The sequence below is a fragment of the Phocoena phocoena genome, chromosome 1, assembly GCF_963924675.1.
Source record: "Phocoena phocoena chromosome 1, mPhoPho1.1, whole genome shotgun sequence".
Lineage (NCBI taxonomy): Eukaryota > Metazoa > Chordata > Mammalia > Artiodactyla > Phocoenidae > Phocoena > Phocoena phocoena.
Genome location: NC_089219.1, coordinates 134,478,252 through 134,506,050, shown reverse-complemented (window position 1 = coordinate 134,506,050; position 27,799 = coordinate 134,478,252). Strand labels below are relative to the sequence as shown.

Genomic DNA, 27,799 nt, shown 5'->3' with positions numbered 1-27,799 from the left:
GAATGGCTAGGCTATAAAATCCAATAAATTTGCATCATCAATTTTTCCCTCATGCAAAACTACACTCACCGCGGCTATAATTTTATCCCCCAAAATAAATAAACCTTTACTGGTTATAAAAATTCTAGCTCTCTGATAAAGGTTTTTTTTTAATTTATCATCTTAATCTTTTTTTTAATTATATATATGTTTATTTATTTATTCTTGACTGTGTTGGGTCTTCGTTGCTGTGTGCGGGCTTTCTCTAGTTGAGAGAGAGCAGGGGCTACTCTTTCCTTGCAGTGCGCAGGCTTCTCATTGAGGCGGCTTCTCTTGTTGCGGAGCACGGGCTCTAGGCGTGAGGGCTTCAGTAGTTGTAGAACACAGGCTCAGTAGTTGTGGCTCGCGGGCTCTAGAGTGCAGGCTCAGTAGTTGTGGCGCACGGGCTTAGTTGCTTCGCAGCATGTGGTATCTTCCCAGACCAGGGCTCGAAACTGTGTCCCCTGCATTGGCAGGCGTATTCTTAACCACTGCACCACCAGGGAAGCCCTCCAATAAAGGTTTTTCATGCACCCCAAACATACTTGCCCCTAACAAACAGTACAGTCAGCTCACGAACCAGTCATTTTGATTCATTGTCTTCCTGGATACACGTTAAAATGACGTGCTAGGATGCAAACAGATAAATGACTTCTCATGTCATTTTGACATCCAATCATTTTTACCGCATTCCTGCTACAGTCTTCATTCCTGAAGACCTGAAAATATTGTTTAAGCAAGTGGCCGTGTCAATTTCTTTTCCTCCATTTCTGACTTAAGCATAGTTAAAGCAGACGGCATTATTTTCTTTTTGACTTAATGTGCCTCCCAAAATATTCAATTTTTTTAAAAGCGCTGGTTTTATAAAATAGATGAATAACTCCATACTTGTCTATTTTTTTCTTATACCATATAAAAATAGGATTACTGATAAAGCACACTAATGTTTTCACATTTCACCTAACATTCCAAACCCATTCAGTTGAACATTTCATGAGTCTCAAGCTAGTGGTACATTCAGTCATTGATTTTTTTTAGCAGTAACAACAGGAGTCAGCTCCATGGATTCCATGCTCCTTTGAGCAAACTTAGGGTGCCCTTTGTCTTCAAGGTACAGAATATCATAAATAAAAATGAGGCAGTCCTAGAGCCAGGCTTAGCTTTTAAAGAACATCTATCTCCAAAAGCTTCCAAAGGAACCCAGGAATGAAAACCATTATCAGAAAGACTAAAACCAAAAATGAGGTGAGGTTAGTGAAAAATGCTAAAGATAAAAAAAACAAGTCTGGGTTTTTTGTTGGTTTGTTCTTTGTTGGTTTGTTTTAAGCAATTTACAGAAAAACAAAGCAGAGAGAGATCTAGGGTTTGAAGGGAAAGAGTGTAATGACAACAAATGACCAAGAGAAAGCAGAACTACTGTACTGGAGTCTCTAACTCTAAGTAAGTCCCAACCTGCTTCAGGCTCAGTTTCTTCATCTATCACCCTATTTCACAAAATTGCTATGAGGAACACAAAGGAAAATGCATATCTTACATGCCCAAGAGCTACACAAATATAAGTTTTTAATCCCTTAATGAACAAAATACATTTTTTAAAAAGGAACATTAAGAGGAAATTGGAAAAAGAGAAAAATTTATTCACAGAACTCTGAAGGTGATCTTATGTAAAGAAAACATTGTATTGATTTTCATAAAGCAGTTAGGGGTAGGTCCCAGAAACCTAACAGTTTAGAAACCTAAATCACCAGTAAGTTTGATGACACCTGGAAAAAGCTGAAAATGTATAATGAAACAGCTGATTTTTAAAAACTTAGGGGAAAGAAGGTTTCTGGGATCCTGCTCTGATGCCCTTTAACATATTAAAAGAACTTGAAAGAATCGTATTGTCATATTCCAAATCTTAATTGTGCTTTATTTATAATATTTACTATTTCCTTCACTCAAGTACATTTATTTTTAATATAAGTAAATCAATTTTAAAATGCAGATTTACTAGTTACTTGGAATACACATTTAAGAGCTTTTTTTAAACTAAAATATAAAAACATCATACAATGTTTAAACAGAATGGGTTAGAGTTGAGTTCATCTCAGAAACTGAACCTGACTGAGATGACAGCCCAAAAAGCTATTCAGGTCAAATCATCCAAAAGATTACTATTTACAAAAGTATCATGACTTTAACACTCAAAGGGCTTCCAGTTAGATCTATTAGAGAAAGTAAAAAGGAATATTTTGATCTTTGAAAACACAAAATAATCTCACCCCACGGTCTTCAAAAGTATCCTTTAATATATGGCATGGATCTAAAAAATTAGAACAATACTTATCTTACCTACCTAATAGGGCTATTATAGGATTAGATTGAGACATATTATGTGTGAATATGTTTTGAACAATTACTAAGTCTTACACAAATGTTAGGTATTTTATAAGAACATGCTTAGCTCATCAATTGCAGACTGATGAATTAAATTAATCACCTATTTTATTAAGAAACCTTGAGCAAAAGCAGATTTAACTGTAGTTCCTTCTTTAAAAAAAGTAATGTTTAATAATGACTAAGATCTAAAAATGAAATCATAAAAGACCTTTCTACCATTATGTTACCCTAATGAATTTTTCTTTTATACAGATATCTTTTTTTTTTTTTTTTTTGCAGTACGCGGGCCTCTCACCTTTGTGGCCTCTCTCGTTGCGGACGCTTAGGCTCAGTGGCCATGGCTCATGGGCCTAGCCGCTCCGTGGCATGTGGGATCTTCCCGGACCGGGGCACGAACCCGTGTCCCCTGCATCGGCAGGCGGACTCTCAACCACTGCGCCACCAGGGAAGCCCTATATAGATATCTTAATGTACAAAGAGCTTTAATTAACTGAAATAGTATACTTCCTCATGGAACTCACACCTTACTAAGGTGATAGTATTAAAGAAATATTACTGTTAGTTGTGAGACTGTCAAATTCATTAAAGAATAGTTCAGTAAAGAAACAGTTACTATTAGCTGTGAGACTATCAAAATGAATAAAATTCCCACTCAATAAGCAGCTTTCAATACAATAAAGGAAATAAAACGTATACAAAATAAGTAGAATACCACAAGTTAGATGATGAAAAGTTCCATAATAGAAATGTAAACAAAGTTTAATAGAAGTTCAGAGAAGGGAAATGTTATTTCTAGCTATGGGGGAAAGTAGGCATCTTTGTCAGGGAAGAAGTCATATTTGTGCTAGGTCCTAAAGGATGAAGAGGACTTTGAAACGTCCCTAAATAAAATACACATTTCCCTGGAAGAAAAATGCTTCCAGTTCACTGGGGGGGTAAAAAAAAAAACCAAAAAACAAAACAAAACAAAAAACTGTATCTCGTTAAATAGTACCAATATCCCTCCAATATTCATTCACAATTAAACAGAAGTTACCCTTTTCACATCCTCCCATCCTTCCCCACATCTCAATGCCCCATATTTAACCCTTCACCAAATCTTACCCATTTTAACCTACTTAATGTCTCTCAAATCTGTCCACTTCTCTCTTCTCCATCACCATCTCCATAGTCTGAATTACCATCATCTCCTGCCCAAACTACAACAATAATAGCCTTCTGACTGGTCTCCCTGCTCCACACCAATCTATCTTCTACACTGAAGGCAGAGTGGTCTTTTCTAAAGCAAATGTGCCAGGCACTACCTTCCAGACCCAAATCATTAACACATGGTTACTTCTCTAGCCTCATCTTATACCATGTGCCCTCTCACTATTTGTGACCCAGCCACTCTTGTCTTTATTCCGAGTTCCTCAAACTTGCCAGGCTCACTAACACCAGGACCTTTGCACATGCTACCCTCTTCATCTGGAACACTTGCCCACTCCTAACTCCCCTCACCTAGTTAACTCCTATTCACCTCTTAGATCTTAGTCACTTCATTAAGAAAGTCTTCTCTATTCTCCCAAACTAAATTAGATCATTTAGCTATATACTCTTAGGACCGACCCTGTGTACTTTCTTATACAGTATTTGTTAGAATTGTAATTTTATATTTATTTTGTGTTTATTTGATAAATAATTACCTCCCTGACTAAACTTGTAAACACTATTAGGACAGGATTCACAAATAATTAGACCTGCCAACATACACACTTGTTCCTAAGTCAATACATTTTCTTTTCAGTCAAAATATGTATGGTGAACCAACAGGAATAGACGTCATTGCCCTGCCTACACTACAACAAGCAGTCTGTACACCAAATTCTGGCCATTCACCAATTCCCACCTACTCTTGTTTCCCATTGTCTATTTGGCAAAAATTACTTTATTTTTTGACCTAATAATAAGCGTGATTTAGCAGCTTAATTGCCTGCTAGTAAGAAGATTAGAAAGTTCAGTCTAAACGTGGAAAAACTGACTTTGCTTGCCAAAAATAGCACCTTCAGAAAAGAAAAAAAGTATTTCATTGATTTATTCAGGTCAGGTAAACATTCCCAACTTCCACTCCACCATTTACAGGAAGAGGTGTGCTATGAAATTTGTAGTCAGGGCTTATGCCATTAATAGTTTGCAGCATATCTGGAGGAATTTAAAGTAGATATGAAGGTTTTTTATTGTGTTGAGTCAGATGGCTATATGGGTGACACTACACTAAGGAGATACAGTGACCTCATTGGAGCACTGACTTTAAATAAGTATAAGGCACTAAAGAAACCCAACTTGTCAAAGCTTCAATAGCTCAAGGTCATACCCCCCTGAAGAGGTGAAAACACCAGATTTGAAACTGCAGAAAGAAAAGAAGAACACTGCTAATTTGCTCCAGGATATGTTATCATTCAGGTCCAAACCAGATATGGGGGGACTTCTATCAGTCAAGATTAACAAGGACCAGATTTACCCTTCTGTCTGAAACAACTAAAATTATTATTTTCCCATATTATATAAATCTTTTTAAAAGACTGAAGCAAAAACAATATTTTTGTGGGGTTTATAAGTAGAAGTAAAATGTATGACAACAATAGCACAAAAGCCAGAAAGGAAGAATTGTAAGTATAATGTTATAAGGTTCTTAAACTATACGTGAAGTAGTGTAATATCACTTGAAGGTAGACTATTATAAGTTAAAAGATGTATACTATAAACTATAAAGCAATCACTAAAGTGAAATAGAATAGAAAATTGAATCATAAAAAATACATATTTATTTCAAAAAGCATTAAAAGAGTAAAAGAGAGAAAAGAACAGATGACAAATAAAACATAAATGGTAAGATAATAGATTTAAACCCAACCACTCAATTTAAACCTAACCAATCACATTAAATATAAATAATTAAGTACAATCATATTAAATATAAATAGTCCAAATACCCCAACTGAAAGGCTGGATAAAAGATCAAGACTCAACTACATGCTGCTTACAAGAAACCCACTTTATACAGACAAGTGGGTTATAAGTAAAAGGATGGAAAAAGGCATTCCATGCTAACACAAGTCACAAGAAAGCTAGAGTGGCTATATTAAAATCAGATAAAATAGATTCCAGAACAAAGAATATCACGAGTGATAAAGATGAAAATTTCATAACAATAAAATACATAATGATATTATGTCTTCATCAGGAGGACATAACACACCTAAATGTTTATGCTCTTAATAACGAAGCTTCAAAATACACGAAACAAAACCTGATAGAGGGACTTGCCTGGTGGTGCAGTGGTTAAGAATCCACCTGCCCCATCATCAAAAAAATCTACAAACAATTAATGCTGGAGAGGGTGTGAAGAAAAGGGAACACTCTTGCACTGTTGGTGAGAATGTAAATTGATACAGCCACTATGGAGAACAGTATGGAGGTTCCTTAAAAAACTAAAAATAGAACTACCATATGACCCAGCAATCCCACTACTGGGCATATACCCTGAGAAAGCCATAATTCAAAAAGAGTCATGTGCCACAATGTTCATTGCAGCTCTATTTACAACAGCCAGGACATGGAAGCAACCTAAGTGTCCATCGACAGATAAATGGATAAAGAAGATGTGGCACATATATACAATGGAATATTGCTCAGCCATAAAAAGAAACGAAATTGAGTTATCTGTAGTGACGTGGATGGACCTAGAGTATGTCATACAGAGTGAAGTAAGTCAGAAAGAGAAAAACAAATACCGTATGCTAGCACATATATATGGAATCTAAAGAAAAAAAAAAAAAGGTTCTGAAGAACCTAGGGGCAGGACAGGAATAAAGACGCAAACATAGAGAATGGACTTGAGGACACGGGGAGAAGGAAGGGTAAGCTGGGACGAGGTGAGAGAGTGGCATGGACATATATACACTACCAAACGTAAAACAGATAGCTAGTGGGAAGCAGCCTCATAGTACACGGAGATCAGCTCAGTGCTTTGTGACCACCTAAAGGGGTGGGATAGGGAGGGTGGGAGGGAGATGCAAGAGGGAAGAGATATGGGGATATATGTATATGTATAGCTGATTCACTTTGTTATAAAGCAGAAACTAACACACCATTGTAAAGCAATTATGCTCCAATAAAGATGTTAAAAAAAATAAACACAATCTTAAAGATTAAAAAAAAAAAGAATCCGCCTGCCAATGCAGGAAACACAGGTTCAAGCCCTGGTCCAGGAAGATCCCACATGCTATGGAGCAACTAAGCCCATGTGCCACAACTACTGAGCCTGCGCTCTAGAGCCCGTGAGCCACAACTACTGAGCCCATGATCCACAGCTACTGAAGCCCGTGTGCCTAGGGCCCATGTTCTGCAACAAGAGAAGCCACCTCAATGAGAAGCCCGCGCATCACAACGAAGAGTAGCCCCCACTCACCGCCACTAGAGAAAGCCCACACAGCAACAAAGACTCAATGCAGCCAAAAAAAAAAAAAAAAACCTGATAGAACTGCAGAGAAAATTAGACAAATCCACAATTATACCAAAGACTTCAACAAATCTGTCAATAATTGATAGCAAATCAAGAAGAATATAGAAGATTTGCACAACACTATTAACCAACTAGACCTAATAGATATTTATAAAACACTCCACTCCACAACAGCAAAATACACATTTAAGTGCACGCTATATTCTGGGCCATAAAACAAGTCTCAGTTAATGTAAAAGGATTCAAATCATCAAGTATATCCTGACCACAAATTAGAAATTAGTAACAAAAAGATACCTGGAAAATCCTCAAATATTTGGAAACTATATGAACTTCTATAAGTCCATGAGTCAAAGATGATACCAAAGGAAAAATGAAAAATTATTTTGAACTAAATGAAATATCCCATATGTGTGGGAATGGAACTAATGCAGTACTTAGAGGAACATTTACAGCATAGAAATGTCTTTCTTAGAAAAGAAAAGTTGCAAATCAATGGTCTCAGCTTCTACATTAAGAAACTAGCAAAGGGATAACAAATGAAACCCAAAGTAGACAGAAGAAAGGAAATAATAAAGATCAGAACAGAAATCAGTAAAATTTGAAAGAAGAAAAAATAGAAAAATGACAATGAAACCAAAAGCTGTTTCTTAGACCAATAAATTTGATAAACTTAAACCTACCAGACTGATGGAGGATAAAACAGGGAAGACACAAATTTATAATATCAGGAATGAGAGAGGTAACATCATTAAAGATTCTGAAGTCATTAAATAGATAAGGAAATATCATAAACAATTTTATTCTGATAAATCTGACAACTTAGACAAAATGGACATAATCCTTCAAACACACAAACAACAAAAGTTCAACAAGAAGAAATGAATAACCTAAATGACCTTATATTTATTAAAGGAATTGAATTTGAAGTGAAAAAAATCTTCCCACAAAGAAAAGTCCAGGTCCAGATGGCTTCTCTGATGAATTGTACCAAAAGTACAAAGAAGAAATAATACCAATTCTACACAAACTCTTCCAGAAAATCAAAAAAGAAAGAAGTACTTTATACAACACATACTATAATGTCAGCACATTCTAAAACCTAAGCCAGAGAAATAACACAAGAAAACTACACACCAATATTCCTCCAAGAATATACATACAAAATTCTTTAACATAATTTTAGCAAATCGAATCAAACAAATCAAGCAACATATAAAAAGATAATACATCAAGATCAAGTAGGGTTTATGCAAGAACGGCAAGTTGGTTTAAGGCTCAAAAATCAGTGTAATTAGGGAATTCCCTGGCGGTCCAGTGGTTAGGACTTGGTGCTTTCACTTGTGGTGGCCCAGGTTCAATGCCTGGTCAGGGAACTAAGATCCCCCAAGTCTCACAGCCAAAAAATTGTAATTATTATTAGACTAAAAAAGAAAAACTATATGATCATCTCAATAGATGCAGAAAATGCATTTGACAACATCCATTACTGACTGAAAGAAACCTATCAAGAATAGGAATAGAAAGGGATGTCTTAAAATTGGTAAGGGCATCTACGAAAACACAAACAAACTTAAAGCTAACATCACACTTAAACAGTAAAAGACTGAAAGCTTTCCTTTTAAGATCAGGAAGTCAAGGATGTCTGCTCTCACCACTTCTATTAAACGTTATCCTGGAGATTCTAGCCAGTGTAATCAGGCAAGAAAAGCTAATAAAAGGCATCCTGATCCGAAAAGAAGTAACATTCTTTATTTACAGACATTATATATGATCCTCTGTATAAAAAAGCTAATAGAATCTACAAAATACCCACTAAAAATAACAAGTGAATTTAGCAAGGCTGCAGGATAGAAGACAAAAATGCAAAAATCTATTATAGTTCTATATAGTAGCAACAAATTAGAAACTAATTTTTTTTAATATACTATCTACAACATCATCAAAAATTATAATATACTTAGGGGTAAATCTAAAAAAAGATGTGCAAGACCTGCACACTGAAGGCTTTGCAGAGAAAAATTTTAAAAGACAAAATACAGAGATGTACTGTTATTAATATTATTAAAATATTAATTCTCCCCAAATTGATCTATAGATTCAACACAACAACAATCAAAATCCCAGCAGGCTTTCTGTATAAAATTGACAAGATGAGTCTAAAATTCATTCAGGCATGGAAATGATCTAGAATAGCTTAAATAACTTTGAAAAAAGAAAAACAAAGTTAGAGGATTTATACCTGACTTCAAAACTTACTAGAAATCTATAGTAATCAAAATAGTATGCTTGTGAATCAGGATAGACAGTAGAAAGACAGAATATACCAAAGACCAGATGTAGACCCCCATGTATATTTGATCTTCAACAAAGGTACAAAAGCATTTGAGTGCAGAAAAAACAGTCTTTTCAACAAATGGTGCATGACAATTAGATATCCATATTTTTAAAAGTAAATCTCAATCCTTATTTTGCACTATAGACAAAAATAAAATCAAAATGGATCACAGATCTAAAATTATAAAACTTTTAGAAGAAAACACAGGAGACAATCTTTACAACCTTGGACTAGACAAAACTTTCTTAAGTAAAATATGAAAAGCACAATCCACAAAAGGAAAAGAAAATATTCATCAAAATTAAGAACTACTATTCTTTGAAGACAGTGTTAAGAGTATGATTAGGTAAGTCACAGAACGGGAAAAAGCAACTGCAAATCACATATCTGATTAATGACTTGTATCCAGAATACAGAAACAACTGATATAAACTCAATAAGGCACACCCAATCTATTTTTTTACTGAAGTATAGTTGATTTAAAAGTTGTGTTAATTTCTGCTACACAGCAAAGTGACTCAGTTAGACATATATATACTCTTTTTTATATTCTTTTCCATTATGGTTTATTCCAGGACATTGAATACAGTTCCCTGTGCTATACAGCAGGACCTGTTGTCCACTGACAAACCCAATTTAAAAATGGACAAAAGATTTGATTTGACATTTCACTAAAGAAGACAGATGAATGTCTGATAAGCATACGAAAAGATGCTCAATGTTACTAGTCATCGGAAAAATGCAAATTAAGACCACTTTGGATATTGCTACACATCTCCTGCAAGGGCTTAAATTAAAAAGACTGACCATACCAAGTGTTGGTAAGGCAGTAAAACTGGAACTGTCATATCCTGCTGGTGGTAAAATGACACAAGCACTTAGGACAACACTTTGGCAGTTTCTTAAAATGTTAAACATAAACCTACCATATGACCCAGTCATTCTACTCTTAGGTGTCTGCCCAAGAGAAATAAAAGTATATGTCTACACAAAGACTTGAATGCAAATGTTCATAGAAGCTTTATTTATCATAGCCAAAAAACTGGAAACAATCCAAATGTTCAACAAAAGGTGAACTGATAAATAATCATGGAATATCTACTCAGTGGCATACTACTAGATAATACAAATAAATTAACTGTTGATACATGCCACAACATGGATGAATCTCAAAATGTGCTGAATGACAGAAGCCAGACTAGAAATAAGTGTATGTTATATGACTTCATTTATATAAAATTCTTGAAAATCCAAACTAACCCATTAAAAACAAAAAGCAGTTTAGTGGTTGTCTGGTGATGCGGTGGTGGGGATTGAGCAGGAAGATTACAAAGGGATGCAAGGAAACTTTTTAGAGGAAATAGACGTCCATTTTCTTGATTGTGGTGATGGTTTCATAGTTATTTATATATTTCAAAACATATCAAATTATACTTTAAATATGTTAGTTTGTTGTATGTCAAATATATTATATCAAATTGGTTTTTTTAAGACGTATGAATTAGATCAGAATGTAACACTATAACTAACTTCCCACTGCTATAATGCCCATAACTCAAAGAATCACAGATTTTGAAGAACTGCAATTCATTAGTAGGAAAGTTAAATTTCAGAACTGGTTCACAGTTTGCTGTGTTTAAATCATGCTTTAAGTTTCTGAGTCCTTGAAATACAAACCTTAGGATATGTTTAAACTACAAAGCATATGCACCATAAAGATAACCAGGTTCAAGAGGAACTAAGATGAAAACAAATCAGGAATGATGAGAGGCCAGTGTTCCTGGGCTTTTGGAAAAGAACATGTGAATTCTAAAAATATCCTAAAATGTCTCTTATATGGCCAAGCTCTGATCAATGCTTGGGTTTTCCCGGCTCTATGAAAGTGGATTCTCTTTTCAGAATTTCTGATATCAAAGGGGAGAGGCACTTGAAGTGTAAATCCTAGAATAAAGCTATGCCCCAGATGAATATGATTCATGGTTCTTATGATTGTGTGGTCTCTTATTAATTTTTTTTTTTTTTTTTTTGTGGTACGCGGGCCTCTCACTGTTGCGGCCTCTCCCATTGCGGAGCACAGGCTCCCGACGCGCAGGCTCAACAGCCATGGCTCACGGGCCCAGCCTCTCCACGGCATGTGGGATCTTCCCGGACCGGGGCGTAAACCCGTGTCCCCTGCATCAGCAGGCGGACTCTCAACCACTGCGCCACCAGGGAAGCCCATGTGTGGTCTCTTAAATTTCAGTATTCTCACTGGCTTGGTCAAACATCAATAATAGGCCGACAAAGGCATTATTGGGGAAAAAACACTATTTTTATATTTTGTATTACTGCTAAAAATACATAAATTTTAGATCACTAATAGACTTTGTGTAACCTTTTTTAAATATAGAAATATTCACACCACTCACCCACATACAGCTTCCTCATGTTGTCTACAGTTAATAAAACTTGGACAACTCTACGAAGATGTTCAATAGCATCAAGACATCCAAAGCATATCCAGCACATCAAATGTCATTATTTTATAGTTATGGTGCTGTATAAAACACATAGGTAAACTTCAAGGTTCAAATTAACAAATATCACAGTGAATGCTTTTTATAATAAGAGTTTAAGGTTCTTATATATGAGAAACAAAATTATACAGTAGTTAAGAACACAGACTCTCAAGACTGAACTGCCTGAGTTCAAATCTCACACTAGCCACTTACTTGCTCCATAACGTTGGCCAAGTTCCTTTATATGTCTACGCCTCTGTTCCCTCATCTATAAAATGAGGATAATAATAGCATCTACCTCATAGGGTAGTTATGAAGATTAAATAAATTAATAGGCCTAAAGAACCTCGAACTGTGCCTGGCTCATGGTAAGCAGCCAAGAAGTTTTACATTATTGTTGTTGTTATAATCATGCTTATGACTGTCACTGTTATTAGAGTTAAGATTACTATATAGGATAATTAACACTTATCACTGATAATTTGAAAAATACAAATATATCTACTAAGAATTAATATAAAAGAAGGATTTGAATAGACATTTCTCCAAAAAAAATATACAAATGGCCAATAAGCCCATGAAAAGATGCATGGCATCACTCATCATGAGGGAAATGAAAATCAAAACCACAATAAGGGTACTTCCCTGGTGGGAATGCAGGAGATGCGGGTTCCATCCCTGGTCAGGGAACTGAGATCCCACATGCCGTGGGGCAACTAAGCCCGCACGCCACAACTACTGAGCCCATGTGCCACAACTAGAGAGCCTACATGGCACAACTACTGAGCCCTTGTGCTCTGGAGCCTGCACACCACAACTAGAGAGCCCACGTGCCACAACTACAGAGCCAGAGTGCTCTGGAGCCCAAACACCACAACTAGAGAGAAGTCTGCGCACCGCAACGAAGATCCCACGTGCTGCAACTAAGACCCGACACAGCCAAATAAATAAAATAACTAATTTAAAAAAAAACCACAGTGAGATATCACTTCACACTGACTAGGATGGCTTTAATAAAAAAGAAAGGAAAATAACAAGTGTAGGCAAGGATGTGGAGAAATTGTAACCCCGTGCATTGCTGGTAGGAATGTAAAAAGGTGCAGATGTTGTGGAAAAGTGGCAGTTTCTCAAAAGTGGGTATAGATAGTGGTGAGGGTTACACAACTTTGTGAATATATTTAATGTCACTGAATTGTACAGTGAATTGGTTACTCTCTCTAGCATCCTCACTTTTATTCCTTCAGTTCACCAATAAAGAACTCAATACCCATTCTTACCTAAAAGGCTCCAAAAAAGGCAGAGAAGCTAGGATAAGACATACTGCTAAATTCTAAGAGAACTTAGAAAAGCATAAAAATGCTACTTTGATAACTCGTGATAGGGACTTCCCTGGTGGCGCAGTGGTTAAGACTCCACGCTCCCAATGCAGTGGGCCCAGGTTCAATCCCTGGTCAGGGAACTAGATCCCACATGCATGCTGCGACTAAGAGTTCACATGACACAACTAAGGAGCCCTCGAGCCACAACTAAGGAGCCCGCCTGCTGCAACTAAGACCCAGCACAACCAAATAAATAAATATTTTTTTAATTTATAAAAAATAGCTCATGATATATTTTAACACAACTATATTAAACTGGAAACAGTAACTATGAACTTGGATAATAGAGATGGGATAATTTTTCCCAAAAAAGTACTGGATTGTAACTCAGTTCCAATCTTACTCAGATTCCAATATAACTTCACCAAGAATCTTTAAATCACTAACTTTACATGATTACTTCCCAGTAAAATGGAGAAAAGACATCATTTTTCATAAATTTATTGAAAAATACAGGGTATTTTCAGACTGTAGAATAAAAGCAACTTTGTAAAAAGGTATCATTTTATAGAATATGCTCACAGGTAAATGGAATAACATTACTGGTTATATAAGTGAAACATTATCATTGCCAGTTATGCTACAGGCAAAGAAAGATTACCAGCTTCACAAGGTAATATGACTATTTCTCAAGGTATGACAATCAAGATGTACATCAAAAACATAACCTAAAGTACAAGTAACTAAAAATTTCCTCAAACTGATTTAGGGGGTGCTTGAAAAAGAATGACTTAGGACTTTCTGACCTGAATAAAACAACAAGAAATATGGCCATATTAAATCCTCTAGAGAATCTTTCTATTTCAATAGGAATCACCACATATGATATTGTTCTTTCTTAACCATGTTATCAAACAAGATTCAAAAATTAGCAAATAAATCTTCATTTCTCTAAAAATGAAAACTACTATGAAGTCTTTATGAAGCCAGAAAATACTAAAAGTAGAGTCATTTTTTAGATTTGAACCACGTCTTTTTTTAGTTGGTAGCTACTATGCTGGGCATCTTTTTCAGGTTCATTGATACAGGCTAATCACCAACCACTGGGCAAAACTGGCCCATTTCAAAATAGGAACGTGCACTAGAAAGACCTTGGGTTTCCTCACTCGGGGGTATTCTTGAAATCTACAAATACATAGAAAATTGTACACAGTCAAGCCTAAGGAAATCATGGGAACAAGATATATAGTATATCCTGCCCAAATTTAAATCAAACAAAATCTCCTACAAACTTCCACAATATTAACTGGATACAGGATTCTTCATTTCACTCAAACTGCTCTATGTCACTATTAAAAGTTAAGCTACTTTGTTCCTTTCTAAGTGTGCTCCTATTACATGCTAAACAAATGACTAATGGATAAAAGAAAATTTGGGTATGATTTCAACTATATAGCATTTTGGAAAAGGCAAAACTACAGAGGCAGTAAAAACATCAGTGGTTTCCAGGAGTTAGCAGGGTAGTGGGTAAGAAGAGATGAACAGACAGAGCACAGAGGGTTTTTAAAGCAGTGAAAATACTCTGTATGATCCATAATGGTGGATACATGTCATTTTACATTTGTCCAAACCCACAGAATGTACAACACCAAGAGTAAACCCTAATGTAGACTTTGGGTAAAAATGATGTATTAATGTAGGTTCATCAACTGTAATAAATGTGACAGTCTGATTGGGGATGTTGATAATGGGGGAGGCTATGTATGTGTGGGAACTGGGGATATATGGGAAATCTGTTATCTTCCTCTCATTTTGCTGTGAAACTACATCTGCTCTAAAAAAAATTAAGTCCTTAAAAAAAAAAAAAAATTTGGTTAACTGCTTAATGGTCTATACAAACTACGCTTTTCCAAAACAATTCCTATTCCTGCCCTTTTTTTTTGAAGAAAATATTTTAAATTACTTTTGTCATTAATGTTAGTTCTTGTTGCCATTCCTCAAATTTGGCTTTGACATTATAAACTTCCCTAGAACATACCTAAATGAATCCCATGCTAAAAACTCAGCATTAACACAGTGCTATATAAGGTATACACCTCAGTCATTCATCCAGCTAAAACTAAATGAACCTATATTCAAATCACTGATGTCGATTCCTTCTAATACTCTGAGAAACAAAGAGTAGAAGGAGGACACGATCAGCTGAGATGAAAGCCACCAACTATGTTCTTCTTAGAGTATCTAGAACATTATGTATCTGTGTCAGGTCATTTCAGTCGGAGAGTCTAACATAGTATAAATAAGGCCATGTTCATGGATTTGACCTTTAGCAGACCAACTGCTTTGACTCTATACTCATGCTCCCCTCATTCACCTAGAAATATGCCATTAATCAAAAGGAGTACCATTGAGGAAAAACACTCAGTTTTGAAGGTCAGTCTTATAAACATTAGAACTCTGAGCACATTTAACATGTGCTAAATAACGTTTAAGGCACTACATGAAATCTATGCAAACATACTTCAATATGTTGAAAGTAGCAATACAGAAGTAGGACTTAAAATTATGAGCCATACTTTCATATACTCGTAGCAAGAACTGCTTTCCAGGAAGGTCACACAAATTTGGCACTAAGTCTCAGGCCTTTAAAAACATACTCTTCTAGGAATTCAGCCTAAGGAAACAGTCAGAAGTTCAAAGACTTATGCACAAAGAGAATCAATAGACTGCTAATATAAAATTTTTGAAAAATGTTAATGTTTAAAATAGGATAATGGTTAAATCAGTTACATTCAATTAGTCATCAACAAATTATATTTTCATATAAGCCTCAGTAATAAAGCTGTGTGATACTGGCACATGAACATAGACAGACCAACAGAACATAATAGAAAATCTTGAAATAAACCAAAATGTGTATGGCAATCTAATGAAAGATAAAGGAGTCATCTTAAATCAGTGGCGAAAAATTAATTATTCAATAAATGGTGCTAGGATAACTGGAAAGCCATCTTTCTAAAAGTGAAATTGTATCTATATCTCATACTTTACACCAGGATGAATTCTAAATGGCTCAAAGGTTTAAATGTAAAAATAAAAACAAGAAAGCACTAGACAAACCATTATTATTTTATAACCTGAGAATAGAAAGGCCATTCTAACTAGGACATAAAACCAAAAAGCCATAAGATTGATACATTCGGGACTTCCTTGGCAGTCCAGTGGTTAAGAATCTGTGCTTCCACTGCAGGGACACAGGTTCAATCCCTAGTCAGGGAACTAAGATCCTGCATGCCACGCAGTGTGGCAAAAAAAAAAAAAAGAAGAAGAAGAAGAAGAAGATTGATACATTCAACAGCATAAAAATAATTTCCTCATTGAGGAAAAGAAAAAAAAAGATAAATGAAAATACCAGCAACTCATGGCAGACAAAGGGCTCTTAATATACTAAGAGTTCCTGCAAATCACTAAGAAAAAGATCCAACAACCCAATAAAAATGGGCAAAAGATATGTACAGTCACAATAAAAGGTATATTTAAATGGCTCTGTAAGGTATTCAATCACATGTAATATAAGATTTGAAAGAATAAAATTAAACTAAGACTAATTTTTTAGATTGTCACATTAAAAATCCTTGATAATTCCCTATGTACGGGGAGATGGGCATTCTCATACCTTGCTGGAGAAATATAAATAGGTACAACCCCTAAGAAGAGCAATTTGGGAATATCTTTCAAAATTACAAATACATCTATCTTTGACCTAGCAATTCCATGAATTTTTGTTATAGATACACACAAGCAAAATGGCTTATATCCAAGATTATTCATGCACTATCACTTGCACCAGCAAAATGTGGGGAGTGGTTTAATAAATTATGATTCATCCAAGCATCATGCAGCCATAAAAAGAATGAGGAACCACTTTACAAATGGACAGGAAAATATATCCAAGATATATTAATAAGTGTGTGTGGAGGGGAGATGTGAGGGAGGAATAACACAAACTCCAGATCAATTCCTATAATGGGTTAACAATTCTGTAAAAAAGGAGAAAAAAGCATATACACAGTAAAAACTATGATACTATCAATTCAGCAATTAACAACTGGCTCCAGACCCCCAGAACACCCAACCAACTTCCTTTGGGGGTTTGTTCCAGTCACTTCATTAACCTCACAAAAAAATGACCCAGCCTTTTTTTTTTTTTGGCCATGCGGGATCTTAGTTCCCTGACCAAGGATTGAACCTGTGACCTCGGCAATGAAAGTGCAGAGTCCTAACCACTGGACCACCAGGGAATTCCCAAACCCTGAATTTTTTTAAACTACATTTCTTGGATCCCACTCTTGGCAGAGTTTTTACCTATCTATCTATCTATTTCTGTATGCCTGGAATAGGTATGGAAGGATACACAAAAATTTCCAACATTTATTCATTGTGTGGGAGGGAAATGATTGCCTGCCAGATGGCAAGTGAGGGGTGGGGAGGAGGGGTGAGAGAGACCTCATGACATATCCTTTTATACCTTTTGAATTCTGAAAGAAGGAAATGTATTTCCTATTTTTAAAATTACACTTAAAAATAAAAATATATTTGAAAAAATTTTAAACATTTTCAAAGCCATAAGAAAATATGCTATTAGAAAAAGGCAGGATATAAAATAGATGCAGTATGATACCAAATATGTACAAACAAGTATATCTGTACACAGAAAAAACTGGAATAAAATAAAATATTAAAGGAAGAATTATCTCTAAGAGGTGGAATTATAGCTGATTTTAATTTTCTTTGGCTTTTCCTATAATTCAAATTCTTTACATTAAGCATGGATTACATTCATAATTAGGAAAATAGTATTAAATTTTTAATAATATGAATCAGAGAGGTTAGAAATTAAAAGGGAAGTATAAAGCTACTAAGGATTATCCAGGATTCTAAGGATCATAAATGAAACATTCAAATTTCCTCAAAACATCACTCCAATGGCAGAATAGAGAATTTAGGAAAAGATCTAATCTGTCCTCTAATCTACCTCTTAAGGATCACTATGAGATTATTCTCATCCTCCTACTTTCTGGATGTTTTGACCGTTTTTGTTTTCTGTTACCTAGGTAATGGTACTTCCAGCATTTCCCTTAAAGACTGTGAAACTAACAATGTGGTATTTCTCACTGACCTTCAGCTTTGAAAGGCCATCTCCCTAAGGGAAAGCAGTAAGATCTAGAAGCTATAACAGGAGGCTGAGGAATCTGAGGTTAAGAGTTCTAATCCTGACAAACTGTGGAATTTGTCTCCAATTTTGGGAATAAGCTAAATTTCCTGAGTCAGTTTACTTAATAAGGAAACTTAAAGGATTATTTTGAAAAATATTTAGGACTATCAACTTTTTACACTTTTTAACTCTTCACACTATTCTTCTGAACTCTGTTTTCTTGCCTCATGTTAAATTTTTCCTCCCTAAATTTTCACTCTTCCAAACAGTATCTGCAAGTATTACCAATGTCTTAGACTTAGGAGCAGGGAGGGGATACTTTTAGAAAGCCTACTGTAAATGACACAACATGAACAGAACTTGAGCCAAGTTGAAGACAATTTATGGGGGAATAAGCATGCAATCAGGATCTAAACTGGACCCTTATGAGCAAAGTGGCCACAGACAACCAATTAATGTAACTACATTGAGTAAGGGAAGGTAAAACTCAAGACTCCTAACACCTGAACCCTGCTGATAGAGATAGGAAGATGATAACTTCTGTGTCACAGGGCAGCAAATGAAGTTTTGTCATGCTTGCTTTCAAGGGCTCAATTTTTATTTCTTTTGTTTACCATATTCCCTCCAACCCCATTGAGCTGGGCCTCAGGACATCTTTTTTTCCCTACTATTTACATATCATGTACTTCTTGATGGCTGCCTTCCACAAGAAAACCAGCTACATTAAACTTGTAAAAGGTTCTCTACCAACAGGTCTTGAGAAACACTTGATAGCCTTTGGGAAGAAACAAACATCAGAGAGCAATTATCCCTCTGCCAAGGGCGGAGTGCCCTCAGCACACTTCAAACTCCTCCTCCTGGTTAACAAGACCGAACACCTCTCTAGTTACTTAAAAGTTATTCCAATAGGGTGGGACAAGGGAGCAGACAGCTGAATTTTTTCTGGATTAACTCAGTCATTAGTTCAATGCTTTTTTGTGGTTCACCTACTTAAAAGGTGATCAAATCACTTTGTGCTACTCCAGAGAGCAACTGCTAAAAACAATTACATAAATCCTCCACTTCAATTTACCTTATCCTTCTTTCTAATAAAGTGTAAGAAACCACTGCCTTGCTACCATTTCTTCAGTAATCTCAGTAAAGCCTACTTTGTCATATGAATCCCTTTTCTTTTCCTTAGCAAATCAGAAAAATTTATTTCATTCATCATAAATAGGATACAACTGTACATCTTTTTTTTTTTTTTTTTTTTTTTTTTGCAGTACGCGGGCCTCTCACTGTTGTGGCCTCTCCCGTTGCGGAGCACAGGCTCCAGACACGCAGGCTCAGCGGCCATGCCTCACGGGCCCAGCCGCTCCGCAGCATGTGGGATCTTCCCGGACCGGGGCATGAACCCCTGTCCCCTGCATCGGCAGGCGGATTCTCAACCACTGCGCCATCAGGGAAGCCCTGTACATCATTTTTTAAAGTGCATACACTGAATCTTATTATCTGAAGAAGATAAAGGCAATCCTTATAAACAAACTATTCTCAGATAAACAGGGGCAATCTAGAACTTCATATTATTTACATCAGAGAATTTGTACAGATCCTCAATTCCATACCGGCAATTCCTAAACCCAAAAAGCTCTGAACACTCTTTTTTCATAACTTCTTTAGCAGTAAAATCTGACCTGCACTGACACCATGCTATGTATAGTGTTAAACAATACTTAGCATGAATGTCCATTTGTTTAACTGCAGAACTATTAACATGACTGATGTTGCTCCACACACCACTAGGGGGGTTATATCACTATATATACCATATTTTCTAAAATCAAAAGTTTTGAATTTTGAAACACTCTAATCCAAACAGTTTTGGACAAGGGATTGTGGATGTATAGTTTCTATTCTGCAAAAGTATTTTCGTTCTCTGAAAATGAAACAGCAATAAACCAACATGATAGAGGGTAGAAAAATACTAAGATGTTGTAAAGGAAATTGTCCACCATCTAAAACATTAGTAGAATACATAATTTAAATGAGATACATAAATTTTCTCTTGAAGGAAAAAAAGGAGGGCTATTTGAAATCAATATAATTTAAAATAAACAGTATATACCTAGGCCTTCTTGGAAGTTCTCTTTAATTTCAGTGGAGAACTGTCTACTCCTACTGTGTATAAAATGTATTGGAGATTATGGGAAAATGATGTATCAACACTCAAAGTCATCCTTGAGTATTTCTTGTTTAATGAATGGGCTTAAATATATTTTTTTAATATTTATTTATTTATTTGGCTGTGCTGGGTCTTAGTTGCCGCATGTGGGATCTTTAGCTGTGTAGTGCAGGATCTAGTTCCCTGACCAGGGATTGAACCTGGGCCCCCTGCATTGGGAGCCTGAAGCCTTAGCCACTGGACCGCCAGGGAAGTCACCATCCTTGAGTACTGAACTCAAGCTTAAGATCCCAAGGATTCCTAAAACATTAATACTCATTTGTAAAAGTTCAATTAATAGTATTTGAGGAAATTAAAACACTTAAGTAACATGAACATGTTGTGGGATATACTGAATACATAGTCACTGATTTTCTTCTGGCAATCAATTAGCTAGAGCACATAAAACTTCTAGTCTTGGTTGAGCAATTTCATTTATCTACATGTTACCACAAAACAGGAGTCATGGGGTGCATATGTAAGACGTGTAAGAATGAGTGATTTGTGGGACTTCCCTGGTGACACAGTGGTTAAGAATCTGCCTGCCAATGCAGAGGACATGGGTTCAAGCCCTGGTCTGGGAAGATCTCACATGCTGCGGAGCAACTAAGCCCGTGTGCCACTACTGAGCCTGCACTCTAGAGCCTGCGAGCCACAACTACTGAAGACCACATGCTACAACTACTGAAGCCCGCACACCTAGAGCCCGTGCTCCGCAACAAAAGAAGCCACTGCAATGAGTAGCCCGCGCACCGCAACGAAGAGTAGCCCCCGCTCGCCGCAACTAGAGAAAGCCCATGTGCAATAACGAAGACCCAATGCAGCCAAAAATAAAATTAATTAATTTAAAAAATAATAATAAGTATTTTTTTTTAAAAAAAGAATGAGTTGCTGAGAATATTCAAAGTGAATTATACTAAGAACTTTCTGTATAAGGCCAGTGAGTTAGTTATAACTAATTCATACTAGACCAAAATAAAATAACTTCCTGGACTTGTTACTGGTTGCAACATTTTAAGTAAACATAGAAACATGTTCTCTAAAAATGCAATAAAATATACTTTTTTAATTAACTCATCCTTTGTTTTAATTTATGAAGTATAAGCAATATTACTTACTACAACCAGATAAGACTTCTGCCCCCATCAACTCATAACCAGTTCATGAGAAATTCTTACCAAATTCCCATTGCCATATTTCTAGAATTATATTATATTTGATGCAGTATGATTAATTCCCTTTTTCTTCTGCTTGCTGAAATAGTACCAGCCTTTAGAAATTTTCCAGGAGGTCCCTATCAATCATTAATAAACAATAAGCTATATATTAGCTTAATGGTAGGCAATAATGTTGATGTTATTTTATTAACTGAATATTTTAGATAAGTCCTGCCCATACTATTAAAATTAAAAACAATATGGTTTCTTGGTGATCACTTCATCATGAGAACTATATTTCCCTTCTAGCTATTTAAAAGCACATCTGTGCATACACCTGCAGATCTGTTGTACTGATGGGTGCAGAGCTCCAATGCGGGCACTGCTGGAGACTGGTATCTTTAATTTCCCCCAAATAGTGCCCTTCACTCACCATCCATTCATGGTAAAGTAGTTAATTTTAACGTCCTCATTGTTTACCAGAAAGCAGAGACAGTGAGACTGGCTTTGCCGTTCCCGTTTCCTTTTGCTGGGCTGCTGAGCTTTTTCAGCCAATTGACTTCACTTTGAGGCTATAAATATCTGAAAAATGTTCTGCATTTGATGCTCTTGGATTCTGCATCCATATTTAGCTGTTTGTGGCATGCCTTTGTTTAAGCTACTCTACCACCCATACAGTCAGTCAGGTTGAGATCTGGATGGTCAAAGGACAGATGGATCAACATTCAGCACACACTGACTTACCGTGGGGGAGGCATCGATCTGCTAGACACCCTGACAATGAAGGGAGTGGCAAGATAGGAATACAGAGATAAACAAGACAGACAGATTCCCTGGTGTCAAAAATATTATAGTCTTGACGGGCATGGGCACAACTTATAATAATATTGGAATAAAACAAATGAAACACTTTACAACTAAAAGAAAATGAAGAATAGCACAGCATAACTATTTTCTCTTGGCTGTGTCTCAAAAATGTGCATTTGTTTGTGTTCTAAATATAGGTCTACATATTATAAAGCTCTGGACATATTCCAAAAAGTATGCAATCATGACAATACACAAAACTCTGAATATAGGTATAATCCACCAAAGAGCCAGACCTATCAGTAGCAAACTCAAAACAGTGCCCAGTCTTCAAATTTTGTGAGGCAAACTAATAAAATATTGTTTCCAAAAGTTTCTGTAAGTAAATAAATAAAATAAAAGTTTCTGTTAAGATATTTGGGGAGAGGGGTTACTTCTGTTCTTCTTGTTTGTTTGCATACTGATTTCAAACCTTAAGTATATTGAAGAGGATATAAACCATAGCCAGAAGCCAGGAGCACTTAATACAGCTCCTTACTTTGCATCTTATCTTTAAAACCCACAGGTCTATTCTAGGTTAGGTCTCAAAACTGAATGAGCTAGATCTGAGATCCCCATTCCCACCTTCCTATCTTGTGAAAACATTCCAAACAAATCTACATCTGCCTTCAACATTCCTTCTTTCAAAACTCAGTTCATTGACCTTTTGATAAAAGTGCTCCCCAGAATCCTGATAGTCATGATTTAAATGTATTAAAGGCTTGCTTGATGCCTCGCCCCAAGAGTCAGGGTGGAATTGGGAGGCAAAGTTGTAGGTTAAATAATAGGGTAGGCCATAGAATCAGAAAACTCAAACTAAAATGTACCATAGATACAATTACTCCAGATTCCACATTTTATGTAGAAACCTAGACCCACGGACTTAAAATTACTTGCCCAAAGTTAAACAACAATTTGTGGCAAGGCCAGAATGAAAACCCAGGTTCTCAACCCCCAGTTGCATGCTCTAGACTAGTTTCTGGATTTCTTTAAAAAACGTTTGAGTACACTCATCAAAGTCTCTTTCAATTGTGTAAAAGAACCTTGATGTTCCAAAACAATCAGGATTTTGAACACACAAAACAAATAAACAAGAAAACCAAAACGAACTGTTTTCCAAATTGATTTTCTACATTCTATTTTTTTTACTTCAAAGCTTTTCAAAGAGCTATACAACAGGCAACTTAAAAACTAGCTAAGGACATAGAAAAGCCAAGAGTCATTCAGATAGTTTTGGAATATTTACGTCAAACTAAAGACAATAAAGTAGTACCCAAGATGAGCTGCCTTAGAGGAAGGAAAGTAGCAGTACTAAACAGTAAATAAAAACTTCTGGTTAATTGATAGGGAAGACAAAAAAGTTACAATGCAGTAGAAAGTCTGCAAATTGGCTTTGAAATGCACACTATATATGTGTGTGTGAGAGAGAATATATATCTAAGAATATACACACAAACCAAGCCCTAGGAATGGACTACAAAAACAAGCACATAGGTTTATGGGTTATATGCAAAGAAAGTAGTTAACACTAAGTCTAGAAAATCCAGACAGAATAGTTTGACACTGAAACACTGAATTGTCATATATACATATTCTTGCAGTAACAAGGCCCTATCTCTAACTTCATATAAAAAACAATATGCAAAAGAAGTGTATAAGGACAGAAAGGATAGAATAGGAAAAAGTTGTAACCACAATATACTCTAATTCAAGCTCAATTTCAGATTCCCACCAACCTTTGTTATAAACCATCGGCTAAGTAGGAACAGCAGGTGGGTGGAAAAATCAGGCACTAAAGTTTTTAATCTGCTGAGAATGAACTGGGTGACCTTGCATCATCTCCCACTTCTTTGCTTTAATTCTTTCAGTTAATTAAAATAACATCAAGAAACATTTATAAGCATCCAGCAAAATACAATTAAGAATTGGTTATAAAAATTGATGGATTTTTAGAACTACAAGGACCATTATGAGATTATTTAATCCAATCCACTCATTTTACAGAAGAGGAATGAGACGTCAAAAAAGTGACCTGCTCTGCTCCAAATCACATAGCCATGTAGTGGAAGAACTGAGACCAAAATTCAGATCTCTGGGCTCCCAGTTCTATGATCTTTCTCATGGTGATAGACTTAAAGTCTTGAAATCAACTAAACTATCCAGGAAGACAACTTCAAAGTCACAGTCACTCTTGAATACTAAACACATACCCTGTTCAGGATGAAAAAAAAAAAACAAAACATAATGTACTTGATCACTAACAGGCTTAGATGCACATGACTGCAGGATAACATCTTAACATTGTGTTGATCTCAGGTGCTTCAAATTTGCCATCTTATACTCAGCCACATTACTAATGTCTTTTATAGTCCTGTGAACTAAGTGATAAACACCCTGACGTTTCAATATTTTGGAAAGCCACAGCTCAGTCCTGAATGCCAGGCTATAAATCCTTGGGCTATGGGTTTTCAAAACCAGCATGGTTTTAATGCTGCTACAAGGCTCGCCCTAATAGAATCTCATCATTCAGTTTTAATTAAAGAGGTGGTTACTAGGAATGCAGAAAGGGAAAGTTTTAGTGTGTTCATCACTTTTTAACTTGCTGAGTAGCAACCCAGTCACTTTACAAAGAGCACCAGAAACAATAGTGCAATCCGAAACAATCCACACCCCTTGGACTAAATGCTTGCCTTTGGAGAGTGAGGTTCAGAAAGAGGTTATAGAATTAGACTGTTCCCACCAAATAAATGCTTCTGATTTTTATTTTATTATCTTAACCTCTGCTAAGCTGTTTCATAATATCTTAGTTTCCAGCCTTGCCTCACTCCAGAGAAAGCAGTGAAACGCCATTCATTTGATTTCACGGTGTGTTCTTCTTGAAGATCAGCTGACACTTCCCTTGAAGTCACCACCTGAGAATTAAGTCTACATAGCCCAACTCCACCTTAAATTTACTGCAGGTACCTGAAAAGGTCCAAAAACCATACTGAATCACATCTCTCTCCTCAAGTCCTAGTCTGGAGAAACTTGTCAAAAATGCACCCCAGAACCAAAAGGGATGTGGGAAACGGACCCAGGATGGATGGGGACTGAGAACAGGACTGAGACCAGGGAATGAATTTCAGCCTGAGCAAAGACACAAAACATCAGCCTCTAAGACGGCCTTTGGTCCTTACCGTACACCCGGACCCAGCTCTGTTGCTGGCACACGGACTCCAGAAGGATCCGATCCAACATGCCACCGGCCACGGCCCCACTGACCGGGACAACAGCGTCCAGCTCCTCCGGGGGGAGCGGCGAGTCGGACTCCAGTCCCGGGAACATCTCCGGCCAGGAGAGCGCCTCAGCGGCTCCTCCGGACGACAGGGAGAGCTCCATGGTGCCCCTGAGGGACAAGGCGGCGGCGGCGGCGGCGGGGCGGGCGCGCGGCTCCGCGCCCTGCCTGCGGGAAGGGGAGGAGGAGAGCGCAGCAGCGGGGGCAAGGACCCGAGAGGCAGCCGGCGCGGACGCGGCTCACCTCCTTCCCCGCCGCCCACTGCCCGCGGCTCGGGCGCTGCTGCCCACCTGCAGCCGGCGGGCGGGACCCAGCCCGGGAGGCGGATCCAGCGTGGCCCCGGGTGGGGGTGGGTCCGGGCTCAGGTATGGGTCCCTCCCGGGAGGGGACTTGGAAGGACCCGGGAGGGGCGGCTCGCCCGCCCGCACCCTCGGAGCCGCCTTTCTGTGCCCCAGCCGGCGTCACCCGCGGGCCGATCGGGCCGGGGCTGGGGATGGAGTGGGGCCAGACAGGGCTGCGCTGGGGGCGTCGCCGCCAGGGGCCGCCCCCTTTGACCGGCTCCCGCCGCCGCCGCCGCCTCAGGGGCTCCGAGTGTCCACTCCCTCACCCCTGGGTGGGGGGGCGGGGGAGGCGGTGGCCCCGGATTCTCGCCCGCCAGTCCTCAGCACCCACCCCAGGAATGAGCCGGCCCGCCCCTCTAACTCTCAGGCCAAGGCTCTCGCCGCTGCTCGGGGTCCGGCTCCGACTCCGCGGCGGAACCCACAAGCCCGGCTGCCGCGGCTGTGGCGGCGGCAGGCGGCATCCCAGGGTGATAGGCCGGAGTAATCGAGGGCCGAGAGCCAAGCCGCGTGTGCAGTAGAGTAACGAAGCGGAGGAGGAACTGCCGCCGAAGGCAGGAAAAATCAGACCCCGAGTTATTCATCCAGCCAGTCCCGCCTACTTTCCAAATACCCTCTCCGCCACCGCCCTGCAGTGCGTTTCCCGGTCTACCAGTCTTCCCAGCTGCTTCTTGAAGTGGAGCCGGCTTGGAGAGGCGGGGTGGAGAAGGGGTGCGGGAAATTTAAAAAGAAAGGGAAAGAGCTTCCCTTTCCCCTTTTCCCACCCTTTTCCTTGTATGTATGCATTTATGTCTTTATTTATTTGGACCAACATTTCTTTCTCATTGGACGGAGAGATTGGAGATGCTGCTTTATTTTACAGTCACCCTAGGGGAAAAGCTTCCTTCCTTCCCAGAGAGGAGAGTTGGCAGCGGGGTCTGGGATTGTGGGATTGTGTGGGGACCGCGCTCTGCGACCTGTCCGCACTAAAGCTGGATTTGTCATCGGTTTAGAATAGCACGGTTAAGAAGTGTGTTGTGGATGGATGGACGGGCCTCGCAAGCACATGAAATGCTCAAAAGCCTAGTATTAACCAAACGTGTTTCTCTTTTTTTCCCTTCGATCTTTGTGCAATATGTTGGCTTTTTTACCGAGGTCTCTAATGATGTCACTTGCGTTTTATTTTTGGTCTATCTGTAGACTGTCTCCCTTGACCTTGGGTTTAACTTTATGCCCACCCAAGGCAATATTCACCAGTTCAGATTTGAGTTGCTGGAAAAGTAATAATTATGATTTTAAAATTGAAAAGTAACAAACAGTGTCTTGCACATTGTAGGTCTCCAACAGTGTTTCTTGAACATGGCTGCATAAAACCTAGCAAGGGTTCCATAAGTATACATTGCGTTGTTTTTTTTTTTTTAAACTCCTTTTGGGGGAGGTGTTTAGTGTTTGTCCCCCGTTTCTCCCTACTTGGCACAAAGAGACGGGTCTACAAGGGGACATTTTTGTTTTCTGTATTGTTTGGGCTTATCAAGAGGTATGAGGAGGCGTTTTGTAATTTTCTCTAAACTGTTATTTAGAGTAATAGTATTTCACAACAGGAAGTAACCTTAGAGAGAATCTCATCCTGCCTCCTGTTTAACAGGTGAGAAAACTGAGGAACAGCCATGTTACCTGGCAAATCAACCACCAATACAGATAGGTCTGCAACGCTTCAGTGATATTGGTTAC

The 27,799-nt window shown here is 37.8% G+C and overlaps 1 protein-coding gene across 2 annotated transcripts in view; it reads right to left on the bottom strand.

The window, feature by feature from the left end:
• RASAL2 (RAS protein activator like 2) overlaps positions 1–26,563 on the bottom strand; it is a 378,593-nt gene extending 352,030 nt beyond the window's left edge. For both annotated transcript variants that reach the window (XM_065873636.1, XM_065873638.1), the window contains exon 1: positions 25,654–26,563. In XM_065873636.1, the coding sequence (XP_065729708.1) occupies positions 25,654–25,855 (202 nt within the window). In that variant the 5' untranslated portion in view covers positions 25,856–26,563. The remainder of the gene's footprint in view (positions 1–25,653) is intronic.
• Positions 26,564–27,799: the final 1,236 nt, after the last annotated feature.